Source organism: Protopterus annectens, chromosome 8.part0 (assembly GCF_019279795.1).
Source record: "Protopterus annectens isolate FY-2018-M chromosome 8.part0, PAN1.0, whole genome shotgun sequence".
NCBI lineage: Eukaryota > Metazoa > Chordata > Ceratodontiformes > Protopteridae > Protopterus > Protopterus annectens.
The window spans coordinates 789,083,472-789,106,547 of record NC_056741.1 but is presented as its reverse complement, the minus strand read 5'-3'; the positions used below and the strand labels follow the sequence as shown (position 1 = coordinate 789,106,547).

The window sequence follows — 23,076 nt, the reverse complement described above, 5'->3', positions numbered from 1 at the left end:
TGTGGACCCCAGCATGTGAGCAGGCATTCCAGAAACTAAAAAGAGCTTTGGAAGGACCCTCTGTGTAAACCAGTCCAGATTACAGCAAAGAATTTGTTGTGCAGATGGATGCTTCAAACCTTGGGGTGGGGGATGTACTTAGCCAGGTTTCCTCGGAGGGAGAAGAGCACCCAGTAATATATCTTAGCTGTGAATTCCAACCCAGGAAGGAATGTTATGCAGCTGTAAGAAAAGAAATGCCTATCCATCGTATGGGCACAGTAGAAACCTCAGCCTGATCTGTTTGGACGGAAGTTTACTGTAGTTATAGACCACAATCCCTTGACATGGCTACATAACAAAATGCCAAGTTATTAAGGTGGAGCTTAGGACTGCAGGCATATGACATGACAGTACAACACCATAGTGGGGTCAGCAATGCTAACACAGTTGTGTTCTCAAGACAGGGAATGAGGTAACATATTCCCAAATAGGCTTACTTATCTCAAGCCATGTTTCTCAAGGGTCACTTGCAAAACTAGCTAGAGTCTTCGAGTGAGTGGGAGGGAGATGATATGGCAAGTGTCGGCATAGCCAGCTGAACTTTTGTAACGAATATGTCCTTTGAACATCAAGCAGATTTATATAATATGTTTGTGTTACAAATGCAGTAGAACAGTATGTCATTTGTACATCAAACTTGACTTGTACAGATGCGTGTGCTGAAAATGTATTTGTGAGCTGTTTGTGTTGTGTTAAAATGTATCAATAGTGCACCTTGCTGAAATAAAAAGAAATGTACATATACTACTGCAACTGAATTAAATGTACCAGCTAGCTTACTTTAAGAAAAATAAGGGAAATGTAAATGAGCTGTTAAACCATTAAAACAGCACCACACAGTGCTGAATAGGTTCAGAGACACTAGATCTGGGAAAAAAACTTTGTTCATTAGCTCTGTAAAGAGAGGGAAAGCCCAAGGCACTGCCATAAACATTTAGATGTGTATTGTGGCAGTCTGTGGTAAATTCCTGTCTCAGCTTCAAAGAGGAATACTGTGAGAACCTAGATTTAAGTGACCAGATGAGGCCATTCGGCCAGCCCTCTTGGAAATGATATTTTAGATATTACAAAGAGAAATCTCAGGGTATTGAGTCTTCTGTTTGGGGGCCTAACTAGAAAGACTGCTCAAGTATTTTATCCTGCCTTGCCCAAGTAAGTTATTAGGATCAGGAAATTCTCTTAGATTCAGTCAGGAATATAGTGAAGCTTAGTGTGGAGAGTGTTTTTATCTGTATGATTCTGTCCAACAATGTTAATTTCAACATTCTCTGTGATTTGAACTCTGTGGTTTACTGTAAATATATATTCCAAACTACTTCTGTGTTCTTTTATTACTTATTATCAAATATATTTAAAACTTTTATTGTGGCTAGTCCTTGTAGAAAGTATCTAACCTTTGAGAGTACTTACATTTATTTGGTGACACTGTGTAGGTCACTCCAGAAGGCCTAGCTGTCATGGTCAACTACTATCACTGACATTAATATTAACTTCACTCAGCATAACTGAATACCCTTTTAAGAAGCTTTCAGTAACTACGTGGTGGCAGTGAATCTACCTTATAGTCTGGGCAAAGGTGGTGATCTATGCCAGCCTTTCCCAGGTGTGTATGGGTGTGAAAATTAAATCTTAAAAGTGTGTGTGTGTGTGTGTGTGTGTGTGTGTGTGTGTGTGTGTGTGTGTGTGTGTGTGTGTGTGTGATCTACTTGGGGCAGGAGCACAAAGCACTGGGTTGACAGACAGGGTGCTGGAGGACTTGACCTGGACACTCGGCTGAGGACCTAACCCTACAGCTGTACCAGTGGGGAGTCTTACTGGGGATCTGGAGGGAGACAGATATAGAGATATCCAGACCCCAAGCTGAATGTGTTCCCTGTGTGCTTTAAGGGAAAATGTACTTGATGCAGGGAGGTCTGCATCTGGAAATACTGAATGTAGCCATTTGTATTCCAAGTGTACATCTTTCTCCAGTGTCAGTGGTGAGGATTCAGGCTCCTTGATTACTGGTCCAGCATGGGGACCATCACATTTTCTCACATATTGGTGGTGCTCACACTGTCTATGAATATTTCTGTAAAAAAAACAGAGTAAGCACAGGCAAGCAGTTTAACTGGCCCCTACTGAAATCTCAGACTCAAAATGTCGAGTACCAACAAGATGAAAAAGACAAAAAAAAAAAAACAGAAGAACGAATGTCAAAAATTGCTCTTCTCCTTTAAACTTCTTTATGCAGGGGGCAAGCCCCCCACTCCCCTCAAACTTGCATATACCAACTCAGATTGCAATACCTTGAAGAAAAGGGAATATTCCAAGAAATGGCATTTTGGAGTTAGTATATATAAGTCCATTCGTCAGCACCCAGTCTCCGTATTTCGGGACTCACTCTAACAAGGCCCAACATTTCAGATGGCTACCAGCACAATTTTATTTGAATACGGCTGTGCAAAGACTATCAATTACAATGCAGTTTGTTCAAGGGAACAGGTGAGGGCACAAATTATGCTTAAATTAATAAAGGTTCAAAATGCAGTGTTTGAATGACACATCAAAATGCAACTACAAACTGGACCAGGGTAATATAGCAAATCTACAACCACAATGACCTTATTGATAGCAACCATTTCTTAATGTTCTTCTAAATAATGCCATTACCTATACTTTACCATTAAACTTGGACTGTGGTTATTAGTAATCTACAGGGCCAGCCCAACTCTCTGGTTACTGAATGAATGAACGAATGAACAAATAAAAAAATTAAACAGCAAGTTACTTATATAATTAATAGAAAAAATAAAAACATAAAAGCAAAGTTAACATTTTCTTTTTTTTTGGGGGGGGGGGTCAGGAGGATTTGCCCAATGGCCTTCCTTCCTGAACTGAAAGGACAAATCCCATTCATTTCCCACTGGAGGCAAGAGTCAAATGTTAGGAAGTAGATTATGCTGCCAGTCCCGTAGACTCTTTTGTCCCCATCCTCTCATCTGCTTGCATGCTTCACAGTTGATTCTTTCATGAGGTGCATTGTGCATAAGCAAACTAGTAGCTAAGCAACTCACTGCTATGTAGCAATGGCACATTAGACTCCATGTGTTGGACAATATACATGCACATCACTAGTGCAATGAGCCAAGCTGATTCCCTCCACCCAGGACGGGGGAAGTTGAAGTCAACTGTTCACCCCATCATATCTCTCCAGAACCAATATCACCACTTAAACAAGGCGCATACGGGTGCAGTCAGGGCTTTATCCCTCTGCACCATGGGGAGAAGCAGTAAAAGGAGCATTTTAAATCAAAAGTACATTTACTATTTGTCATACAATACCTAAGTTTTTCCATAGAAGATGCACTTTTAATGGGAGTAGTTGAGCTACTGCCAGAAGTTTTATGTTCATCTTCTTCACATGGCTCTGGAATACTTCCAATCCCTGTTGATGCACTGTCCATTGAGGTATTTCGTCTGTGGCCTAGCTCAGATAAACTTGATGATCTGGAATGGCCTGTACTGTACCCTAATGCAGAAAATACACAAGTTAGTTTCATGAAATTGCTGAAGTTCATTTTTCAACTTTGAAAGAGCAGTATATCACTGATCACTTAGAATTCCAAAAAATTGCCTTCACACTGGATTTCTGTTATCATCCAATAAACAAATCCCCTGGTTACATTCTCACTGCCCTTACATTTGCTCCTTGAGAAATACACTAAACATAAGCTTTACAAAAGAAGTAACTTATATGGATTAAGCATTGATTAAATACTTAACTATATTTTTATTTTCCACACAATAAAACAGCAAACAAGTGTGTTCTCTCTGGATGTGCTCAATGTCTTATATACACATCCATTCATTTACATGTGCATATTCCCTTATATACTCTTTCCTTGCTTCTACTTAATTCTCTCCTCCTGTTCTTCCTCCATTCCCTCCCTTCCATTAACAAATCTCATTTCTCTCCATTTCCCCTAGGTTGTATAACAATTCCCAAGTGCATACCAAATCAAAGTACACTGCATAACCAGTCATCAGAGAAGCAGGCACATTTGAAAATCATCACTGCTGTTTCACTTGTGAAACTGTTACATTCTGAACTAAGCATCATCAATACACATAAAGTGACCTTGGCATACTTTGGTAGGGACTGTGGAAAAACAGACCCATACAAGGGGATTGGGAGTTGTGCCCCCCCCCCCCAATAGATTCTTAAACAGATATTTTCAAACAACTCAGAATGTCTAAGCAAAGAGGCTGAGAAGGAGAAGGTCAAAGTCAAACCTTCATGAAAGGCTGTACAACAGGGATACATTGCAGGAGTTGAATCACATGTGGGGTACATCAAATGTAAACGATTTGGTTTTTCCAGAAAATAGGCAACCTAGGACATTTTGTTGCAAAAAATAGCTCCAAGAGCCTGGAAAATGGATATTATCTACATAATGTGGGCAGAGTTGTTTATTTACACTTCCACTCCAAAACTCTTGTCTCTAAAGTACTACTAAAGATCAAGGAAGACATTCCAAAACTGTTACATTTTCACCCAAGCAACACTGGTTCTCCCTCTGCTGAGTCCATTAAGATCAGAACCAATACAGTTGCCTCAGCAAATGGATCTCCTGACTCCAAAAAAGGGATCCTTACTGTAACTCAAACTTGCCTATTCTACGGCTGACAGCTTGGATGATCTAGCAACTCAGGTCTTTCCAGGCAGATTTTCAGAGGACATGCTAAAAATTATGAGAGATGTCAGAGTCAGACACAAGGAAGTCATACCTTGCAAAATGGAAGAGGTTCTCCCAGTGGTGCTTTGCTAGACACCAGGATACATATTCAGCTTAGGGTTGTCTGGTTCTCTAGTCTCTCCAAAACAAGACTACTTTTAATCCTTCTTTGATGGTACATTTTTCAGCTACATTAACGTGACCTCCACTTATTTATATTCACTTATCTCGGCTAAGTAATTTCTAAAGGGGTACTTCACCCCAGATCACCAAAAAATGCCATTACATACTCCACAATGGAACCTCAATTATGTACTGAAAAAAAAAAAAACTCATCCTGTCACCTCTGAACTAACTGATTCCAATCCCCTTAAGAATCTTTCCTGGAAGATGGTGTTTTTGGTAGGTGTTACCTTTGCTAGAGAAATTACCACCTCTAATGTGTAACGAACTCTTGTTAATTTTACACACAGACAATATCACTCTATGTACTACACTTTTATACCTACGGTGGTGAGAGATAAATCATTGAATTAGGTTGTTTTCTACCCAAAGCCTCAAAGCAAAAGGAAAAGAAAGTATGGTTGTGTACACTTACCATAAATGTAGATGTTTGAGTGTATTCACTGTTGCAGTCATTACATTTGGGTAATCTGCTGGCAGGTTGCCCTCAGTCGGCCTGATTAACAAAGTCTTGGTTCCTGCATCGGTTGCTGTCCCTTCTTCCATGACGTCAGGTCATCAGGGGTATAAAACACGCAGCTGATGCCATTACATCAGATTTTCTTGCCCCAGATGTCAGGTGCCCCCGTAATGGGGAGCAAATAAACACAAAAACACCAAAGTATACATCCAACCAAAAGCAAATACACCAAAAAGGCTTTTAAGCATAGTAAAAGAAAGTAGAGGTATAGCCAGAAAAAAACTAGGGGGCTAGAGGGAGGGTAACCAGGACTGCAACAGTAAATATACTCGAACACCTACATTTATGGTAAGTGCACACAACCACTGTACTATGTTCTTCGTGTTTCACTTTTGCAGTCATTACCTTTGGGTAGATTCCCAAAGCTATGGTTGGGAGGAGGAGTTTATACAGCATTAGGGCCAGCTATAAGACCCTGCAAGACAGCAGTGGCAAAGCCAGCTCTGGATTTAGAGAAAAATTGGTAAATGATAATGCTTGGTGAAAGTATGTACAGCACTCCAGGTAGCAGCTTCTAGGATATCCCTGGTAGGAACACCTCTGAGAAAGGCTGCAGAAGTAGATGCAGCCCTGGTGGAGTGAGATGTGATCCCCTGGGGAATAGGTTTTCCATGGTGCTTATAGCAGAAATGAATGCAATGGCTTATCCATTTAGAAATGGTTTGTTTTGAAATAGCCTTCCCCTCTGCCCCTGCAGCAAATGCTACCAGCAATTGTTCAAATTTTCTTCGAGATTTAGTCCTGTCCAAGTAAAAGCCGAGTTGTCTGTGCACATCCAAAGAATGCAGAATCCGTTCCCCTTTGTTCTGTGGACTGGGAAAGAAGGCTGGCAAATGAATGGACTGATTAAGAGCAAAACAGGAAACCACCTTGGCATAAAGGATGGATAGGTCCTGAGAGATGCCCTGTCCATATGAAAGATGATGAAAGGCTCCACTGCCATAAGGACCTGTAATTCAGATATCCTTCTAGCTGAAGAGATTGCTAAAAGGAAGGCTGTTTCCCAAGAAAGAAATTTTAAGTCTGCAGTAGCGGCTGGCTCGAAAGGAAGTAGAGTGAGTTTCTCCAAAACAAAGTTAAGGTCCCAGGGAGGGGTAGGAGCTCTCCTGGGTGGTCTCACGTTTTTTGCCCCTCTGAGATACTGCTTGAGCAGAGGATAAAAGAAGAGGGGTGGTTCTGTGTTATAGTGAGCTGAAATAGCTGAGGCGTGGATTTTAATGGAAGAAAAAGACAGGCCATCGTGAAGCATCTCAGTTAAGTATTTCAAAATCTGAGGTAAATTGGGTGCTGCTGTGCTCATCCCTAAAGATTGATTCCAGGCACAGAATCTTTTCCATTTGTCAGCATAAGATTTTCTAGTACTAGGTCTCCTTGCTTCCAAGATGACATCCATCACAGGTTTGCTGAGGGATGATAAGGATGCATTTAAATGATTAGCCAGGCTGCAAGGTTCAATGTTGGAAGCTGAGGGTGCAAAATTTGGTTATCCTGCTGAGACAGCAGGAAAGGGGTCTGAGGCAGGTGCCATGGAGATATTTGTGACACACTGCACAGGAGGGGGTACCAGTGTTGGCGTGGCCAGTCTTGAGCAATTAAAATCATCCTTAGTTTGTCCTGTTTGACTTTTAGTAGAACATTGGAGAGCAGAGGCAGAGGGGGAAAGGCGTAGACTGATAGGTTTTTCCAGCTGAAGGACAGAGCATCCACTTTCCAGGCTTGTTTCTGGGGAGCCCTTGTGAAAAAATTGTCCAACTGGTAGTTCTGGGGGGTGGCAAATAGATATGTCTGGGCTCCCCCATTCGCTTGCCAATATGTTGAAAATCCGTGGTTCCAGTTTCCACTCGTGTGGGTCTATGAGGTTTCTGCTTAGTCCGTCTGCCAGTGTATTCAATTTTCCTGGTAGGAATTGAGCTTGTAGGTTCACTTGGTAGCTCAAGGCTGTGTTTCACAATGCCAAGACTAGTCTGCAGAGGGGGTAGGAATGTGTACCCCCCTGCTTGTTTATGTACTACATAACCGTGGTGTTGTCCGTCTTTACCATTAGTTGTCCTGGAAGAATGTTGTCCTTGATTGCCGTCACAGCATTCTGTACAGCTAACATTTCTTTTTGATTGATATACAGGTGCATTTGATTTGGGTTGCATTTGCCCTGAATGCACTTCCCTGCCAGATGAGCCCCCCCATGCATAGTCTGATGCATCTGTAGTTAGGGTTTAGGCGACAGGGGGTAGTGTGAATGGTAGTCCCTTGTTGTGGTGGCAGGCCTCTGCCCACCATAGGAACTCCAGGCGTAGGCAAGGTATGATAGGAATCATTGTTTCTAGGCTGTGACAATGTTGACTCCATAGACTTTTTAGATACCACTATAGTTTCCTCATATGCAGTCTTGCATATGGAATTAGAAGAATGCAGGAGGCCATGAACCCCAAGGCTTGCAGTATTTGTCTTGCAGATAGCAGAGTTTTTGTGGCCACTTGTGTAAAGTAAGTTACCAAATGAATTTGCTTCTCTGGCGTGAGGAAAGCCATCTGGGCAGTTGTGTTCAAGCTTGTACCCAGGAATGTAATATGTTGACAGGGTACCAGTTGTGATTTTTTTTCATTTATGGTGTACCCCAGACAAGTTAGAACCCTTTTTACAAACGCCAGATGATTTAAAAGTATGCCCTGGTTTTCTGCCTGAATTAGACAATCGTCCAGGTATGGATATATTTAAATATTTCTTTGCCTGCAAAATGCAATCACTGGAGCTAGGCACTTTGTGAATACCCTGGGCGCAGTAGACAAGCCAAAAGGCAGTGCAGAGAAAGTACAGTTTTGTACCCACCATTAATGTAGATGTTCGAGTGTATACACTGCTGCAGTCATTACACTTGGGTTATCCTTCCGTCAGGCGGTCCCTCAGTCGGCCTGAGTTCGAAAGTCTTGGTCTGGCGTCGGTTGCTGTCACTTCTTCCCTGACGTCAATGCGACAGGGGTATATAAGATGCAGCCGACGCCATTTTCTTCAGTTTTTCTTGCCCCAGATGTCAGGTGCCCCCAATAAGGTAGCAATGCAAATTGCTAATAAAACATACGTATGAAAAGCAAACAAAAAAATTCAGTTACCAGCAAACACTCCCCATAGGTAGTAAAGGGTAGAAGACATAGGTACGTACCAGCCAGTAAGAGGGAAAGGAGGGAGGGTAACCCGGACTGCAGCAGTGTATACACTCGAACATCTACATTTATGGTAGGTACAAAACTGTACTATGTTCATCGTGTTACACTGCTGCAGTCATTACACTTGGGTAGAATCTCAAAGCTGAGGTAGGGTGGCTGATTCTATAAGGCATTAGGGGTGGCTATAAGGCCCTGCAGTACAGCAGTGGCAAAGCCAGCTCTGGATTTAGAGTAAAGAGGCAGGTGGTAATGCTTGGTAAAGGTATGCACAGAACTCCAAGTTGCTGCTTCCAAAATGTCCTTGGTAGGTACTCCTCTGAGGTAGGCAGTTGAAGTAGCTGTTGCCCTGGTGGAATGAGACCTAATGCTGTTAGGTACAGTTTTACCACGGTGTGTATAGTAGAAACGTATGCATTGTACTATCCATTTTGAAATGGTCTGTTTTGAAATGGCTTTTCCCTGTGCTCCTGCAGCATATGCTACAAACAATTGCTCAGTTTTCCTGAAAGCTTTGGTTTTGTCCAAGTAGAAGCGTAACTGCCTGTGTATGTCCAAAGAATTCAGAAGTCTCTCCCCTTTATTTTGTGGGTTTGGATAAAAGGTTGGCAAGTGAATAGTTTGGTTTAGAGCCACACTTGATACCATCTTTGGCATAAAAGTAGGGTTTGTTCTTAAAGACACCCTGTCTTGGTGGAAAATGATGAAAGGTTCCACTGCCATTAGTGCCTGCAATTCGGAAACTCTTTGTGCTGAGGTTATTGCCAGGAGCAGAGCAGTTTTCCAAGAGACATATTTTAAATCTGCTGAGTTAGCTGGTTCAAAAGGAGGTAAAGTTAATTTTTCCTACATGAAGTTGAGGTCCCAAGTTGAAGTTGGTGCTCTACGGGGCGGTCTTATGTTTTTAGCCCCTCTGAGGTACTGTTTTAGCAAAGGATTAGAAAAAATAGGTGGGTCTGTGTTGTAATGAGCAGAGATGGCAGAGGTGTGGATCTTGATGGATGAAAAGGAGAGGCCTTTGTCCAGCATCTCAGTTAAATATTGTAGTATCTGAGGAATATTTGGGACAAGAGGGTCAAGGCTGTGAGCCAGGTTCTAGGCACAGAATCTCTTCCATTTATCCGAATAGGCTTTCCTGGTGCTAAGCCTTCTGGCCTCCAGAATGACATCCATAACAGCTTTGGAGAGAGGCATTGTTTGCTTGACTAAGGAATCTGCCAGGCAGCCAGGTTTAAAGTCTTTAGCTGGCTGTGAAGTATCTGATTGCTGTGCTGAGTCAGAAGATGTGGGATTTGAGGTAAAATCCAGGGTGGACCTTGTGCTAAGTTCTTTAAGACTGGGTACCAGTGCTGGCATGGCCAGTCTGGGGCAATCAGGATCATCTTTGGCTTTTCTTGCCTGGCTTTTATGACTACCTTTGGAAGAAGAGGTAGTGGTGGGAAAGCATATACTTGTAGGTTTTTCCAGATGAATGAGAGGGCATCCACTTTCCATGCTTGTGGGTGGTAAGTCTTTGTGCAGAATTTCTGTAGCTGGTAGCTCGTTGGGGATGCAAACAGATCTATGTCTGGGCTCCACCATTTTTGTGTTATCATTCAAAATATTTGTGGATGTAATTTCCACTCGTGTGGATCCATGATGGTTCTGCTTAAGTCGTCTGCCAGTGTGTTTTTCTCTCCTGGAAGGAATTGTGCTTGCAGATGAACTTGATAGGTTAGAGCTGTGTTCCACAAGGTCATGGCTTGTCTGCAGAGGGCATAAGAATGAGTGCCCCCTTGCTTATGTACCACATAACTGTGGTATTGTCTGTCTTTAGTAGTAGTTGTCCTGGATGCAGAAGGTCCTTGAAAGCTATAAGGGCATTCTGTACAGCTAGCATCTCTTTTTGATTGATGTGAAGATGCCTTTGTTCTGCGGGCCACTTGCCCTGAATACCTTTTCCTGCCATGTGTGCTCCCCAGGCGTAATCAGATGCATCTGTTGTCAATGTTTGCCTGGCTGTGGGTTGAGTGAAAGGCTGTCCCTTGCTGAGGTGACATGCTTGAGCCCACCATCGAAACTCCTGTTGAAGGCAAGGAATTAGTAGTATTACTGTTTCCAAACTTTGACAGTGTTGAGACCACACACTCTTTAGGTACCATTTTAGTTTCCTCATATGCAGTCTGGCAAATGGAATTAGTAGTATGCAAGATGCCATGTAACCCAAGGCCTGCAGAATTTTTCTTGCAGGGAGCAGGTCTTTGTAGTCATCAATTGAAAATATTGAGTCAGTTGTCCTTGCTTCCCTGGTGTGAGATAAGCCATCTGGGCAGTTGTATTCAAGCTGGCACCCAGGAATATTATCTCTTGTGAGGGCACTAGTTTTGATTTATTTTCGTTTACTGTGTACCCTTGGCAACTTAATAACTTTTTTTACAAATGCCAGATGCTTTAGAAGAATGTCCTTGCTCTCTGCCTGAATCAGGCAGTCGTCCAGGTACGGATAGATTTGAATTCCTTTCTGTCTGCAAAATGCAATTACTGGTGCCAGGCACTTTGTGAAGACCCTGGGCGCAGTAGATAAGCCAAAGGGCAGTGCAGAGAATTGGTAGTGCGTTGAACCAGCTATGAATCTGAGGTATCGTCTGCAGTTTTGTCTGATAGGGACATGCAGGTATGCCTCCTAGAGGTCCAAAGTTATGAGCCAAAGTTTCTTGCCCAGCATGGGAAGAAGCTGCTGTAGTGTCAACATTTTGAATTTTGGAACATCCAGGTAAGTGTTTAGAGAATAAAAATCCAAAATGGGCCTCCAGGCTTTGTCCTTTCTGGGAACCAGAAAGAGTCTTGAGTAAAATCCTTGTCCTTGCTCCTGTGTCGGTACCTTTTGAATAGCTCTCATGTCCATGAGTGCTGTCATTTGTCTTTGAGTCTCTGCCCATTGATTTGGTGGCATATTTGGCATTCCTTTTAGCCTTGGCAGAGTGTGAAAGTGGAACCTGTAACCTTGAGATACAATGTTGAGAACCCATTTGTCTTTGGTGATCTCTACAACAAAAGGAGGAAGCTACTACAAGATAGAGCAAAATCCTTGAAAGGTAAGACACCTTTGATCATTATAAGTAAAAAACTAAGAGCTCTCATAAAATCATCCAAGGCAAATTTTGAGAGAAAAATCGCCAAGGACTCTAAAGACAATCATAAGGCCTTCTTTAGCTATGTTAGAAACCTAGGAGGAAACTCCCAGATATGCTCAGAATTAGTTCAAAATGATGTGAAAATTACTGAACCTACACACATTGCTAACATACTGGCTGACAGGTTCAGTGCAAACTTCTACCCCCCTCCCCAAAGGAGAGATATCTATTCCAGAGGATTGTAGCCCCCAAACATCTCCAACGCCCAGGTGAGAACTGCCCTCACTAAGGCAAAACACAGCATCCATGGGACCGGATGGTGTCCCCGGCTGTGTGCTTCATGAACTCAATGAGGAATTAAACCCACAGTTAGGACAGCTGTTTAATCTTAGCCTCACCTCAGGATACGCATCCAAGGAGTGGCGACAGCGACTGTGGTCCCACTTCATAAGGGCGGTGCCTCCACAGACCCTGGAAATTACCGCCCCATTAGCTTGACAAGCCTTATCTGCAAAGCCATGGAGAGGATCATAATGGAACTCATAAATAAAGACATAGGAACTTGCAGACTTTGGATCCAACCCAGTTTGGCTTTGTCAAAGGCAGATCCTGCCTCTTAAACTTGGTTGACTTTTCGAGACAGTCACCAAGGCCATTGATGAGGGAAAGGCAGTCCATACAGCCTACCTCGACCTGGCAAAGGCCTTGACACAATACCCCACTCAGGTATCATCGAAAAACTCATCAGCTTGAATGTAAACCCATACATCACAAGATGGGTTGCAAACTGGCTAGCGACAGAACCCACAGGGTCAGAGTTGCTGGAGCCATGTCAGACTCAAAGCCTGTCACAAGTGGTGTCCCACAGGGCTCAGTCCTGGGTCCACTCTTGTTCGGCATCTACTTTTCTGAAGTACAAGCAAACACAGGAGGGTTATGGCTGACAAAGTTTGCAGATGACTGCAAACTGGGCCATAGTCGAAAACACATCTGACACAGATATCCTCCAGAAGGGCCTCACAGAAACGGATAACTGGTGCCAGAGCCATGGCCTGAAGTTAAACGCCAAAAATGCATAGTCATACCCTTCGGGAAAAACAAGGTTACCCCTAGCTACCATATAGGTGACAATCCACTGAGCACAGAAAAGTCATCAGGGATCTGGGGACCCAAGTTGACAGTAGTCTTCGTTTGACACTCATGTTGCTAAAGTAGTTAGGAAAACCTTCTATATCGCCCACCTGATCATGAAGGGATTCACATCTAGATCAAGGGAGGTCATCGTCCCCTGTACTCATCACTCATTAGACCTATGATTGAGTACAATGCCCGTTCGAATGTATCTGACCAGACACCTGATGCAGCTTGAAAGGCCCCAAAAGTTCCTCACCAAAAGGATAAAGGGTCTCAAAAATATGTCTTATGCTGCCCGACTGAAAGAACTCCAGCTTTATTCAGTCTCATACCGCTTGCTCAGAGGTGACCTGTGCCTGACATATAAGGCCATGTCAAACCCAGATTTGATGAATATGCTTCACCTCAAAAATCTAGATCCCTCAGAACCACAAGGGCGGAGACTTAAACCTTGACACGGTTATAAATAGAACGTGCTGGAGGGACAGATTCATCACCCAGAGACTCCCTATGCTGTGGAACAAAATCCCGGTACATGTGAGGCAGAGCACCTCGCTGGCCTTGTTCAAGAGGAATCTTGACCAATGGATGGGAGATCGCAGATATACCCCAGGGATTACTTCAGTGTCACTGCTTGACAGAGGCACAGAAAAATGATAGGCATAGTTTTTATTCAAACTAAAGGGGTGGCGAAAGCCACATAACTATGGGCTAGGCTTATAAATGCCCTTGGGCAGATAGCCTAGTATGAACCTATGAACCTATGAACCTATATGCCAATTGTGACAGAAAAGTGCCAGTTTTCCTCCCAAGGGGGCTGCCAAGAGCGAACTGTTTGGCATTTGTAGTGGGAAGTCACCGGGGCTGTTTTTTGTAAGGTTGAGGCCCGTCTTCCCCTTCTTTCTGGGTTGAAGCACCCCATTGTCGAGACCTGTAAGGACCTTGTGGTTGCCTCTACCTCTTGGATGACTGTATCTGCCCCTTTGAGGTCTGTCTGTAACTGGAAAGGACCAATTCTTTGTTGGCCAATTTCTGCTAAATTGAGGAGGCTGAACCTGTAGGAAATCCTTCACCGTTTGCATAGATTTTGCCTTATCCTCCATTTTCTTTAATACCTCTTCTGCCTTAACTCCAAATAAAACATCCTGCTGCAAAGGTGCATCCAATAATTTTGTTTCAACATGATCTGGTAACGTCTGTTCTTTTAACCAAGCATGTCTTCTAATGACAGATCCTGTAACTGCTGCTCTACAGGAGGCCTCTAATGAATTAAAACCACATTGCAAAGTATGTTTTCCCACTTGTTCAGCTGCATGCAATAAATCCTGCATTTCTTTATAATTGGGAGGATCTGAGTTTGGAAGCATTTTTTGTTTCAACTAAGAAATCAAATACTGCTGATATTTTAGCATGTGAAACTGGCAATTTAAGGCCCTCATTGCTAAAGTTGCAGATGTATATACTTTCTTCCCCCATCTGTCTAATGCTCTGGAATCTCTGTCAGAGGGGACTGGATTCTTTGCTGAGGAGGCCTTTATCCCTTTGGGGCTCTGAGAAATAGTTTCAGGGTCAGCAGCAGGGCTTTTATAAAGAAATTTGTGAGAGTCAGGGCCTCTGTAGTATCTGTCTGGCTTAACTGGAGCAGGAGGTAAAGAATCAGGATTTAAAATGGATTCAGTATACACATCATCCACAATATCTAACACTGGTGGAATAGCAAGGGGTCTGTGTTGAGGTAATAAAGGAAATCTCTGAGCCTTTTCTTGGACTCTGAATAATCCTGGCCCTCCCAATGGAAATGCTCCTTCATGGTATGCAAGGTTTCCCCAAAGGAGTAGTCCTCAGACGGAGAGGCTGAAGGAATTGATTCCTCAGCATCAGAATTCTCATGGAGGGTAAAGAGTATCCTAGGTCTGAGGATGAATCTGAAGAGATGGATACCTGGTCGGATGAGTCATAGTCTGCATCCTGCCTAGGCCTTTTATCAGGAGGGGGATGGGAGCCCCTGATCAGAGTGATTAAGTCTTCGGCCATTTTGAGCATTTGTTTCTTAGGCATGGAGGCCTGTCCTGGTGAATGCTGAATTTGTTTCTTTGTTTTCAAAGGAGTTTTAGACTTAGCAGAAGATTTAATGGTTAACTGAGTAGGTCTGTAAACACCCTCTGAAGGTACGGGTTGTTCAGCTACTCCGGATCCCTCTGAAGCAGGGGTGTCCAACCTTTTCAGTTGCAAGGGCCGCATTGAGTCAACAGAATTGGTATGGGGGCCGCATGTAAAATATATCATGTAGACGGCAAGTGAGGACCAAAAAAAAAAAGCTCTCTCATGCTGAAGAGCAAAAAAAAAAAGGTCTTTAATACAGAAAGTGTCTCCATATTTTGTGTTTTTTTGACAATGGGGGCAAAGATAAGCAAAGAAAATATCCATCTGATGCCTAGGGGCATAACTAGGATGATCCTGGGGAAACAGCTGGAGACATCATTAAGGTTTTAGGACTAGTTTTAAATGTATTCATTGAGGCATGAATGTCAGGTGGTAATGAATTCCGTAAGACAAAGCTCATTGAATCAAAAGCTTTATTATGGTCTTTCACTCTTTAACTGAGTAAATATTTTTGAATGAATTATGGCAGAAGAAGGTCACAGGACAGAATACTGGGCTGGGCTTGAACTGCTTGCTTGACAGCAGCTGCAGTGATGCAGAAAATGGAGCTTATTGCTTGGAAAGGAGGTTGACTATTGTGGTGTCATAAAAATCAGAGTCTGGCCAATACTTTTAAGAGATTTTTTTTACCTGTCACCTTCCTAGAAAATGATGTTCTTTAGAAGTGCAGAGTGTTTGTGTACTCATCTTAACAGGACAAATCATTATTCTCTTGCAACCAGTATGTTTCTCAGTGTTTTCAGTCTTATTTCTATAATCCTAATAAGAAATAAATAGCTAAAACTAAGGCAATGAGGTGGCATTTACAAGCTAACATGATCTGATAATCATATAGTGAAATATTCATCATGGGGTGTGCAGAGCTGAATTTACTAATGATTATTTGCAAAAGGTTATGAAAATTATGACATTTTTGTATTCACATAAATTATGCAAAGTGGGCTGTGATAATGTAATGCTGGGCTGGTATATGCAATAAATGGATGTTAATAAAAGTGACACTAAAATGTAGTATTAAATGTGAAGACATTGAGATATAAATGTCTGTCTAGCAAAGCAGCTATGCATATTAGCAGCATTATCATCTTAATTAATATCATAAAGTTTTGCAACCTTCAGTCAGACAAATTGTGTTCACTTGTATATATCGAGGTACACAATTTTGCCACTCGTACTTCCATCTAGCATGCAAATAATGTTTACATAACATTGCAAAGTAACAATATCAATCCTTTTCATATTCACTGTTATTTTAAATGCATATCCTCACTTAATGTTATACTGTTGTGTTTTTCACTAACATTTTATCTTTTTCTCAGTTAAAACTTTCAACTGTGCACCAATAATTTTACTTACTCTGCAAACACCCCCAGCTTTTGATAAGGTTAGGTCAGCTTATCTTACTAAGTAGGCACTGTTTTCATTATTTCTTATATACAAATTATTCTGTATCTTATTATGGAATCATACAGCTCATTAAATTCCTAGGTTTTTTTAGCTCTGTTCTTCAGCTGTGCAACACAAGCATCTATACTAGTTCTATAAATCGCAGTGCTTTGCTGATAGAAGTGTCTACCTACCATCAATGATGTCCTCACTGTGAACCTGAAAGAAAGCTATAGGCAGGGCGGATTTAGCTTATGGTCGCTGGGTTAGTTCTTTATATTCACCTGCTATAAAAATGGTCATTAAGAAGGCTATGTGTGTCTAGATTAGATCCATGATTATCAGCTCTAACATTTTTATTTGCAGACAATAAATTATTTCTTTCTGCAGTTATTTATTTGGTAAACAGGTAGGTGGTGGATAAAATTACGCTTTTTATACACAACCCAGTCTCCAATGAAGTAGTAGTAAAAAGATAAAAAAAAACAATATATACAAAGAGAAACTAATTTACATAAATAGATACCAGAAGCTTGCAGACCATTAAGTCAAAGTATTGGGCCCTGGAGTGTAATGGGGTTAGCCAGTAAAGCACATGTGTTTGTAACATCATATTTACACATAGACTAACACTAACACTTCAATAATATTTACAGCAGAGCATATGTAAGATCATTAGCTTCCTGTTTCTAATTATTAATCACAGTTTTATTCAGTTGTACAAGATTAAGTTTTGTTCTGCATTGTTATTCAGTATTCTGAATGCAGATACAACTGATATTATTAAGTAAGTATTGTTTCAATTTAACTTTGAAGCCTTTCAGTGTTGTTGTTTCCTTACCCCACTTAGAGGATGATTCCATGTGCTGTGCTCTGGTGAAAGAATTCTCTTTCACCTGTGGTTAATTAAAAGAGTGGCCTGACCAAAGTAAAGTCATATTGTGACTACCCCTTGTTGAATTTTATTTGTTCCCTAATATTGTTCTTTTTGGGGTTGCATTTTGGTGCTAAATAACCATGTAGCGGCCCATTTCTATACTGTCTGCTGCAGAAAAAGTTTTAAATTTAGTGTCACAATGTGGCTGTGTGCATCAGACAGGAGTGTAAGTTTCCACATTTTATTTTCAGCTTTTTTTTAGTTTGTGTGTGTTAAGCTGGAATTAACTGTTACCAGAGGTAGATCATATTCAGCTTTGTGGATAAGAGTGTTTCTATGGCCCAACATAGACTTAAAAAATAGATGACAGTTTGTAAGATAGTTTTAGGTGTGCAAGGATTTTAATGACTACAGTAAAGATTACTACAACATACTTAGCTTACCTGGTGTCTGTGTAAAAATGACAAATCCCTCTCTCTCTCTCAGCTTTTCTTCGGCGCAATGGTCTCGTCTTCCTTCAGCTCTTCTTTGCCGCGAATACATCTACCGGTGCGAAAACGAACAGAAGGGTGTTTTTCGCGCATGCGCACAACAGCTACAGGACGCAAGTCAGCTCTTCCTTGCCGCAAATACATCTATTGGCACGAAAAGTAATGGGAGGGTGCTTTGGCGCATGCGCACACCAGGGAAAGGTCGCAAGCATTTAAAAAAAACGGGAAAAAAGTAAAACTTTAATTTAAGGGTTGCGGGCCGCATGGAAGAGGTCTGAGGGCCGCATGCGGCCCGCGGGTTGGACACTACTGCAGTCTGAAGGGTTAGTCTCGGTAGGCTGTATATCTGGTGCGTCCGAAGGCCCAGCCATCTCCATGTGGGAGTCCGAGGCGGCCTGAGGTTCTAAAGAAGCGGTCGTCAGGGGCTGCAAAGGCGCCTCGCTGAAAACCGGAGAACTGGCGACTGTCCTAGAAGAGGCTTCGTCGTCAGTTTTGGGCCTCGGATGCCTGTCCTTGTCTTTGCGCTTTTTGTGTATTCTGGTCATTGGTAGTTCCGATGGCATGGTATAATTGAATTTTCTACCAAAATAATGTCAGGCAATATCAAACCGACGTTTAATAGTGCGCTTGTTAAACCTAGCACAAAACCAACAACCTGTGACGTCGTGGTCTGGGCCTAGGCATAGGATACAATAAGAATGGAAATCCTTATGAGGTATTTGCTTCCCACAAGAAAAACAGTTATTAACTTTTACTGACATTGGTCTGAGGCAAGAAAAAGTTTCCACAATGGGGTACTTAGCTTTGTAGAAGACTTCAGTTCTGGATTCTGGATTCGGAATGAAAATCTCAGGAGTCGGCCGACCGGCACTTGCGAACTGCTTTTGCTTCAGGCACTGCGTGGCAAGAAAGACTGAAGAAAATGGCGTCGGCTGCATCTTATATACCCCTGTCACACTGACGTCAGGGAAGAAGCGACAGCAACCGATGCCAGACAAGACTTTGGAACTCAGACCGACTGAGGGACCGCCTGACGGCAGGATAACCCAAGTGTAATGACTGCAGCAGTGTAACACGATGAACATCTGATAATGCAAGTAGCCTGCTTTGAGGTGAAGGTATCTTCTGCAAGATTCCCTGATTGGGATGTGCAGGTATGCCTCTTTTAAATCTAGAGTTGCCAACCAGGTGTCTTTGCCTAGCATAGGAAGTAACTGGTGAAGAGTCAGCATACTGAATTTTGAAATCTCCAGAAAGGTGTTTAGAGTAGACAGGTCCAGGATTGGACGCCATGATTTGTCTTTTCTGGGTACCAGAAAAAGCCTGGAATAGAAACCTTGCCCCTTTTCCTCTACTGGTACCAGTTGAATAGCCCCCATGCTTAAGAAGAAAAGTACTTGTTTCTGAGCCTCTGCCCACTGATTTGGGGGGCAGGTCTGGCTACCCGTTTGGTGCTGGCAACGAGTGGAAGTGAAATCTGTATCCCTGGGACACTATATTTAAAACCCATTTGTCCTGGGTTATGAGTTACCAGTTCTCTGCATGAAGAGCAATCCCCCCCCAAAGGGGCAGTTAAAAGATAAGTGCTTGGGAATGTTAAAAGGAAGTCATTGAGTCTGATTACCATAGGTGGGTGCCTTGCTATTTCCAGATTTGGAAGTGGAGACCCCCCCACTGCTTAGTTCTGAGAGTCCTCTGGGACTGAAACCTGGGGTTTTTGCTGTGTCTGGGTTTGGCTTGAGAGGATCTGGAAGGGGCTGGAAAGGACCAATTCTTAGTAGGCCAGTGCCTACTAAATCTCAGAGGTTACACTTGTAAAACATCTTTAACAGTTTGCATAGATTTAGCTTTATCTTCCATCTTGTTAAGAACTTCCTTCAGCCTTATTGCCAAACAGGCGGTCCTGATTTAAAGGAGCATCCAACAATTTAGCTTTAACATGATCAGGCAAAGATTGCTCCTTAAGCCAAGCATGACTTCTAAGCACAGACCCAGTAACAGCAGCCCTGCAAGAGGCCTCTAAAGAATCAAAACCACATTGCAAAGTATGTTTTCCAACTTGTTCAGCAGAATGCATTAAATCCTGTAAATCTTTATTTTCTACACAGTCAGGAATCAACCTCGTTTTCTGTTTAAGCAGTCCAATAATATGCTGTTGATATTTTAACACATGAAATTGGCAGTTTAAAGCTCTGATTGCCAAGGTTGCAGAAGTATAAACCTTTTTACCCCATCTATCCACCGCCCTAGAGTCTCTATCAGAAGGAGTAGGATCTTTAGCAGTAGAAGCCTTAATGCCCTTGGGTCCCTGAGAAATGGTTTCTGGATCTGCAACAGGATTTTTGAAAAGGAACTTGTGGGACTCAGGAACCCTGTAGTACCCGTCAGGTTTACTAGGAGCCGGAGGCAGGGAATCAGGGGCCATACTGGATTCCGAGAACACATCACCAACAATGTCTAGTACAGGAAGTATAGCCAAAGGCCTATGCTGAGGTAGAAAAAGGAAATCCCTAAGCCTCTTTTTTAGAATCAGAAAATTCCTGGCTTTCCCAGTGGAAATGCTCCCTTAAAGTATGTAAAGTTTCCCCAAAAGAAAAATCCTCAGGAGGCGAAGCAGCGGGAATGGAATCCTCTGCATCAGAATCCTCATGAGTAGGTATGGACAAATCCAGGTCATTAGAAGAGTCAGAAAAAACAGAATCCTGATCAAAAGATTCATAAGCAAGCTCAGCCCTAGGCCTCTTAGAGGGGGGAAGTTGACTACCCCTGATTAGAGTCATTAGATCTTCAAGCATTTTTATCATTTGTTTTTTAGGCATAGGGGCCTGAGCATGTGGCCTGAGCGTCAATTTTTTAGACATGAATCGAGATTTAGCCCTTAGTAATGAAGGAGGTGTCGTTTTAATATGCAAGTCTGTAGGCCTGAATATACCCTCAGAAGCCGGTTCCTGCACAGCGGCTCCGGACCCATCCAAGGTAGATACATCCGCAGGTTCCATAGTTGAAGTATCTCATGGCATACCGGACTCCGAATGGGTCTCAGCAGAGGCCTGCGAATCAGAAGTAGCGGGTATAAGGGGCTGCGAAAGCGCCTCACTGAGTACCGGCGAACTGGCGGCTGGCTTAGGAGAAATGTCGTCAGCAGTTTTGGACCTCGACATCCTGTCTTTATCTTTACGTTTTTTCGGTATCCCGGTAGTCGGATGGTTAATCGTCGACATTTCTGGATAATTAAACCAAGAACCGCAATAATGAGAGGCAAAAATATAACAAAGATGGATAGTGTGCTGATTAAATAAAGCACAAAACCGACAGTAAGGTACGTTGTGGTCAGGGTCTAGGCAAGGACTACAGTACGAATTAAAATCTTTATGAGGTATTTGCTTTCCACAAGTAATGCAATTATTAACTTTTACTGACATCAGTAAGGAGCAAGAAAAAGATTCCCCAATGGGGTACTTAGCTTTATGTTGAAGACTTCGGAGCTGAAACTCGAAAACGACAATTTCAGGAGTCGGCCAACCGGCACTTGCGAACTGCTTCTGCTTCGTGCACCGCACGGCAAGAAAGACCAATGTAATGGTGTCGGCTGCATGTTTTATACCCCTGACGACCTGACGTCATGGAAGAAGGGACAGCAACTGACGCAGGATCCAAGACTTTGTTAATCAGGCTGACTGAGGGCAACCTGCCAGCAGATTATCCAAATGTAATGACTGCAACAGTGAAACACGAAGAATATCATCACATTCTTTAGATGTGTACAGATATCTGAAATTTTATTTTGACAGAATTAAGGAAGTCAGAAAGTGAGATCAATTGTTTTTCTGCTTTGCAGAAGGTAGGGAGGGAAAACCTTGTAATAAACAAAAATTAAAATGGTTTGCTCACTGTGTTTGTCTTTGCTTCTCCTTCCATGGAAAATGTGTCCCAGGCCATGTCAAATAATGTTCTACTACAGTAGTCCTTAGAAGAGTCAGCACCAAATTCATTTTGGAAGCAGCAAACTGATCTTTATTAAAACCTTTTCTAAATGTTACAAACGTTACAGTTTAAGTTTTGCATCCAGGACCAGGGTAGGTTTTGCCACACTGCCTGTGGTCTGCTCACCTAATAATACAATTAGGGTTAGTCACTCCCTGGTCCTTATGGTCTAGGAGTATTCCCAAAAGTGATCGCTGTTACAGTGAATATTATGATGAACAACATATAGTTTTGTTTGTAAACTATTTTCACTGTTACAGTCCCTACTTCCTCCATCTCCTCTGCTTTCTTACTTGGACATCCTGGGGTTGGGTGGGGACCCATCCACCTTCCATTTGGTCTTCCACCAGGCTCTCTCCTTTCTTTGACCTGGTTAAGGGTACAGATAAGCAGACTGGTTCCTATGGGTAGGTCTCTGCCCCCTCAGAATACGTTCCTTGGTCCACTACTGCTATTTTGCCTGAGGACAAGTTCTTCATTCTGCCAGGGAATAAAAATTCAAATATGGCATCAGGTGATGCTCCTTTTGTACCACCTACATCATGACATCCTAGTGGGAGGGAGTTAGCCTATGTCAGTAGGGGGAAGGCAGAACCCAAGAAGTCAGGCCAACATCAGACTCCTGCTAGCAGGAATCCCAAAAGTGATGCCTCCGAAAGTGAACATTACAATTAACAGCATATAACAAGGTGAAGATCGGAAAGCAGTAGCGTAAATTAAGAGAAATAATCAACGGGTTCATGTCATATATTCAGGAATTGACAACAAGAGCCCCAAATTTCCAAGAAATTAAATATGATTAGGGGGAAAATGTGTACTAACTCTGAAACTGCTGCATCCAGGAGAATTCCCCCTTCTCTGAGGTACAGCAGTTTCAGACTTAAATGAAGAATGCCGTACCTGAAAAATCATCCCACTATAATAAACTCTATCAGGCATACCCAAGGATGGCAATACTCGAGTCCACAACTCTGTTCATGTCACAGTACAACTGGAATCACAGACAACTTTCAGCACGAGTGAGCTTATTTTCCTTGCACCTGCTAACTATTTAAGTCCCACTGTTCCTAATCTAATTAAGGATTTCGGGAAATTTGTTAAGATCCTCATTCTGAAAAACAGATAATTCAAAAAATGTATGCACATCAAGATGCTGAAAATATACCAACAGATGTCTGTCAAGTATGTCTGAGTTTTGTAGCTAGCCCATATACTCAAACTTTATTAGCTTTGACCTGTTTTTCTTGGTACTTTGCCCCAGACATCCATGAACTCTACAATTACTTACACTGTAACATCACTGACTG

General features: G+C 42.4%; 1 protein-coding gene across 1 annotated transcript in view; it reads right to left on the bottom strand.

Annotated features, from left to right (window-relative positions):
• The window catches only part of FAM102B (family with sequence similarity 102 member B), a 478,587-nt gene that overhangs the window by 171,678 nt on the left and 283,833 nt on the right, over positions 1–23,076 (bottom strand). The window contains exon 8 of the mRNA XM_044080258.1: positions 3,367–3,553. Coding sequence (XP_043936193.1) covers positions 3,367–3,553 — 187 coding nt within the window. The remainder of the gene's footprint in view (positions 1–3,366; positions 3,554–23,076) is intronic.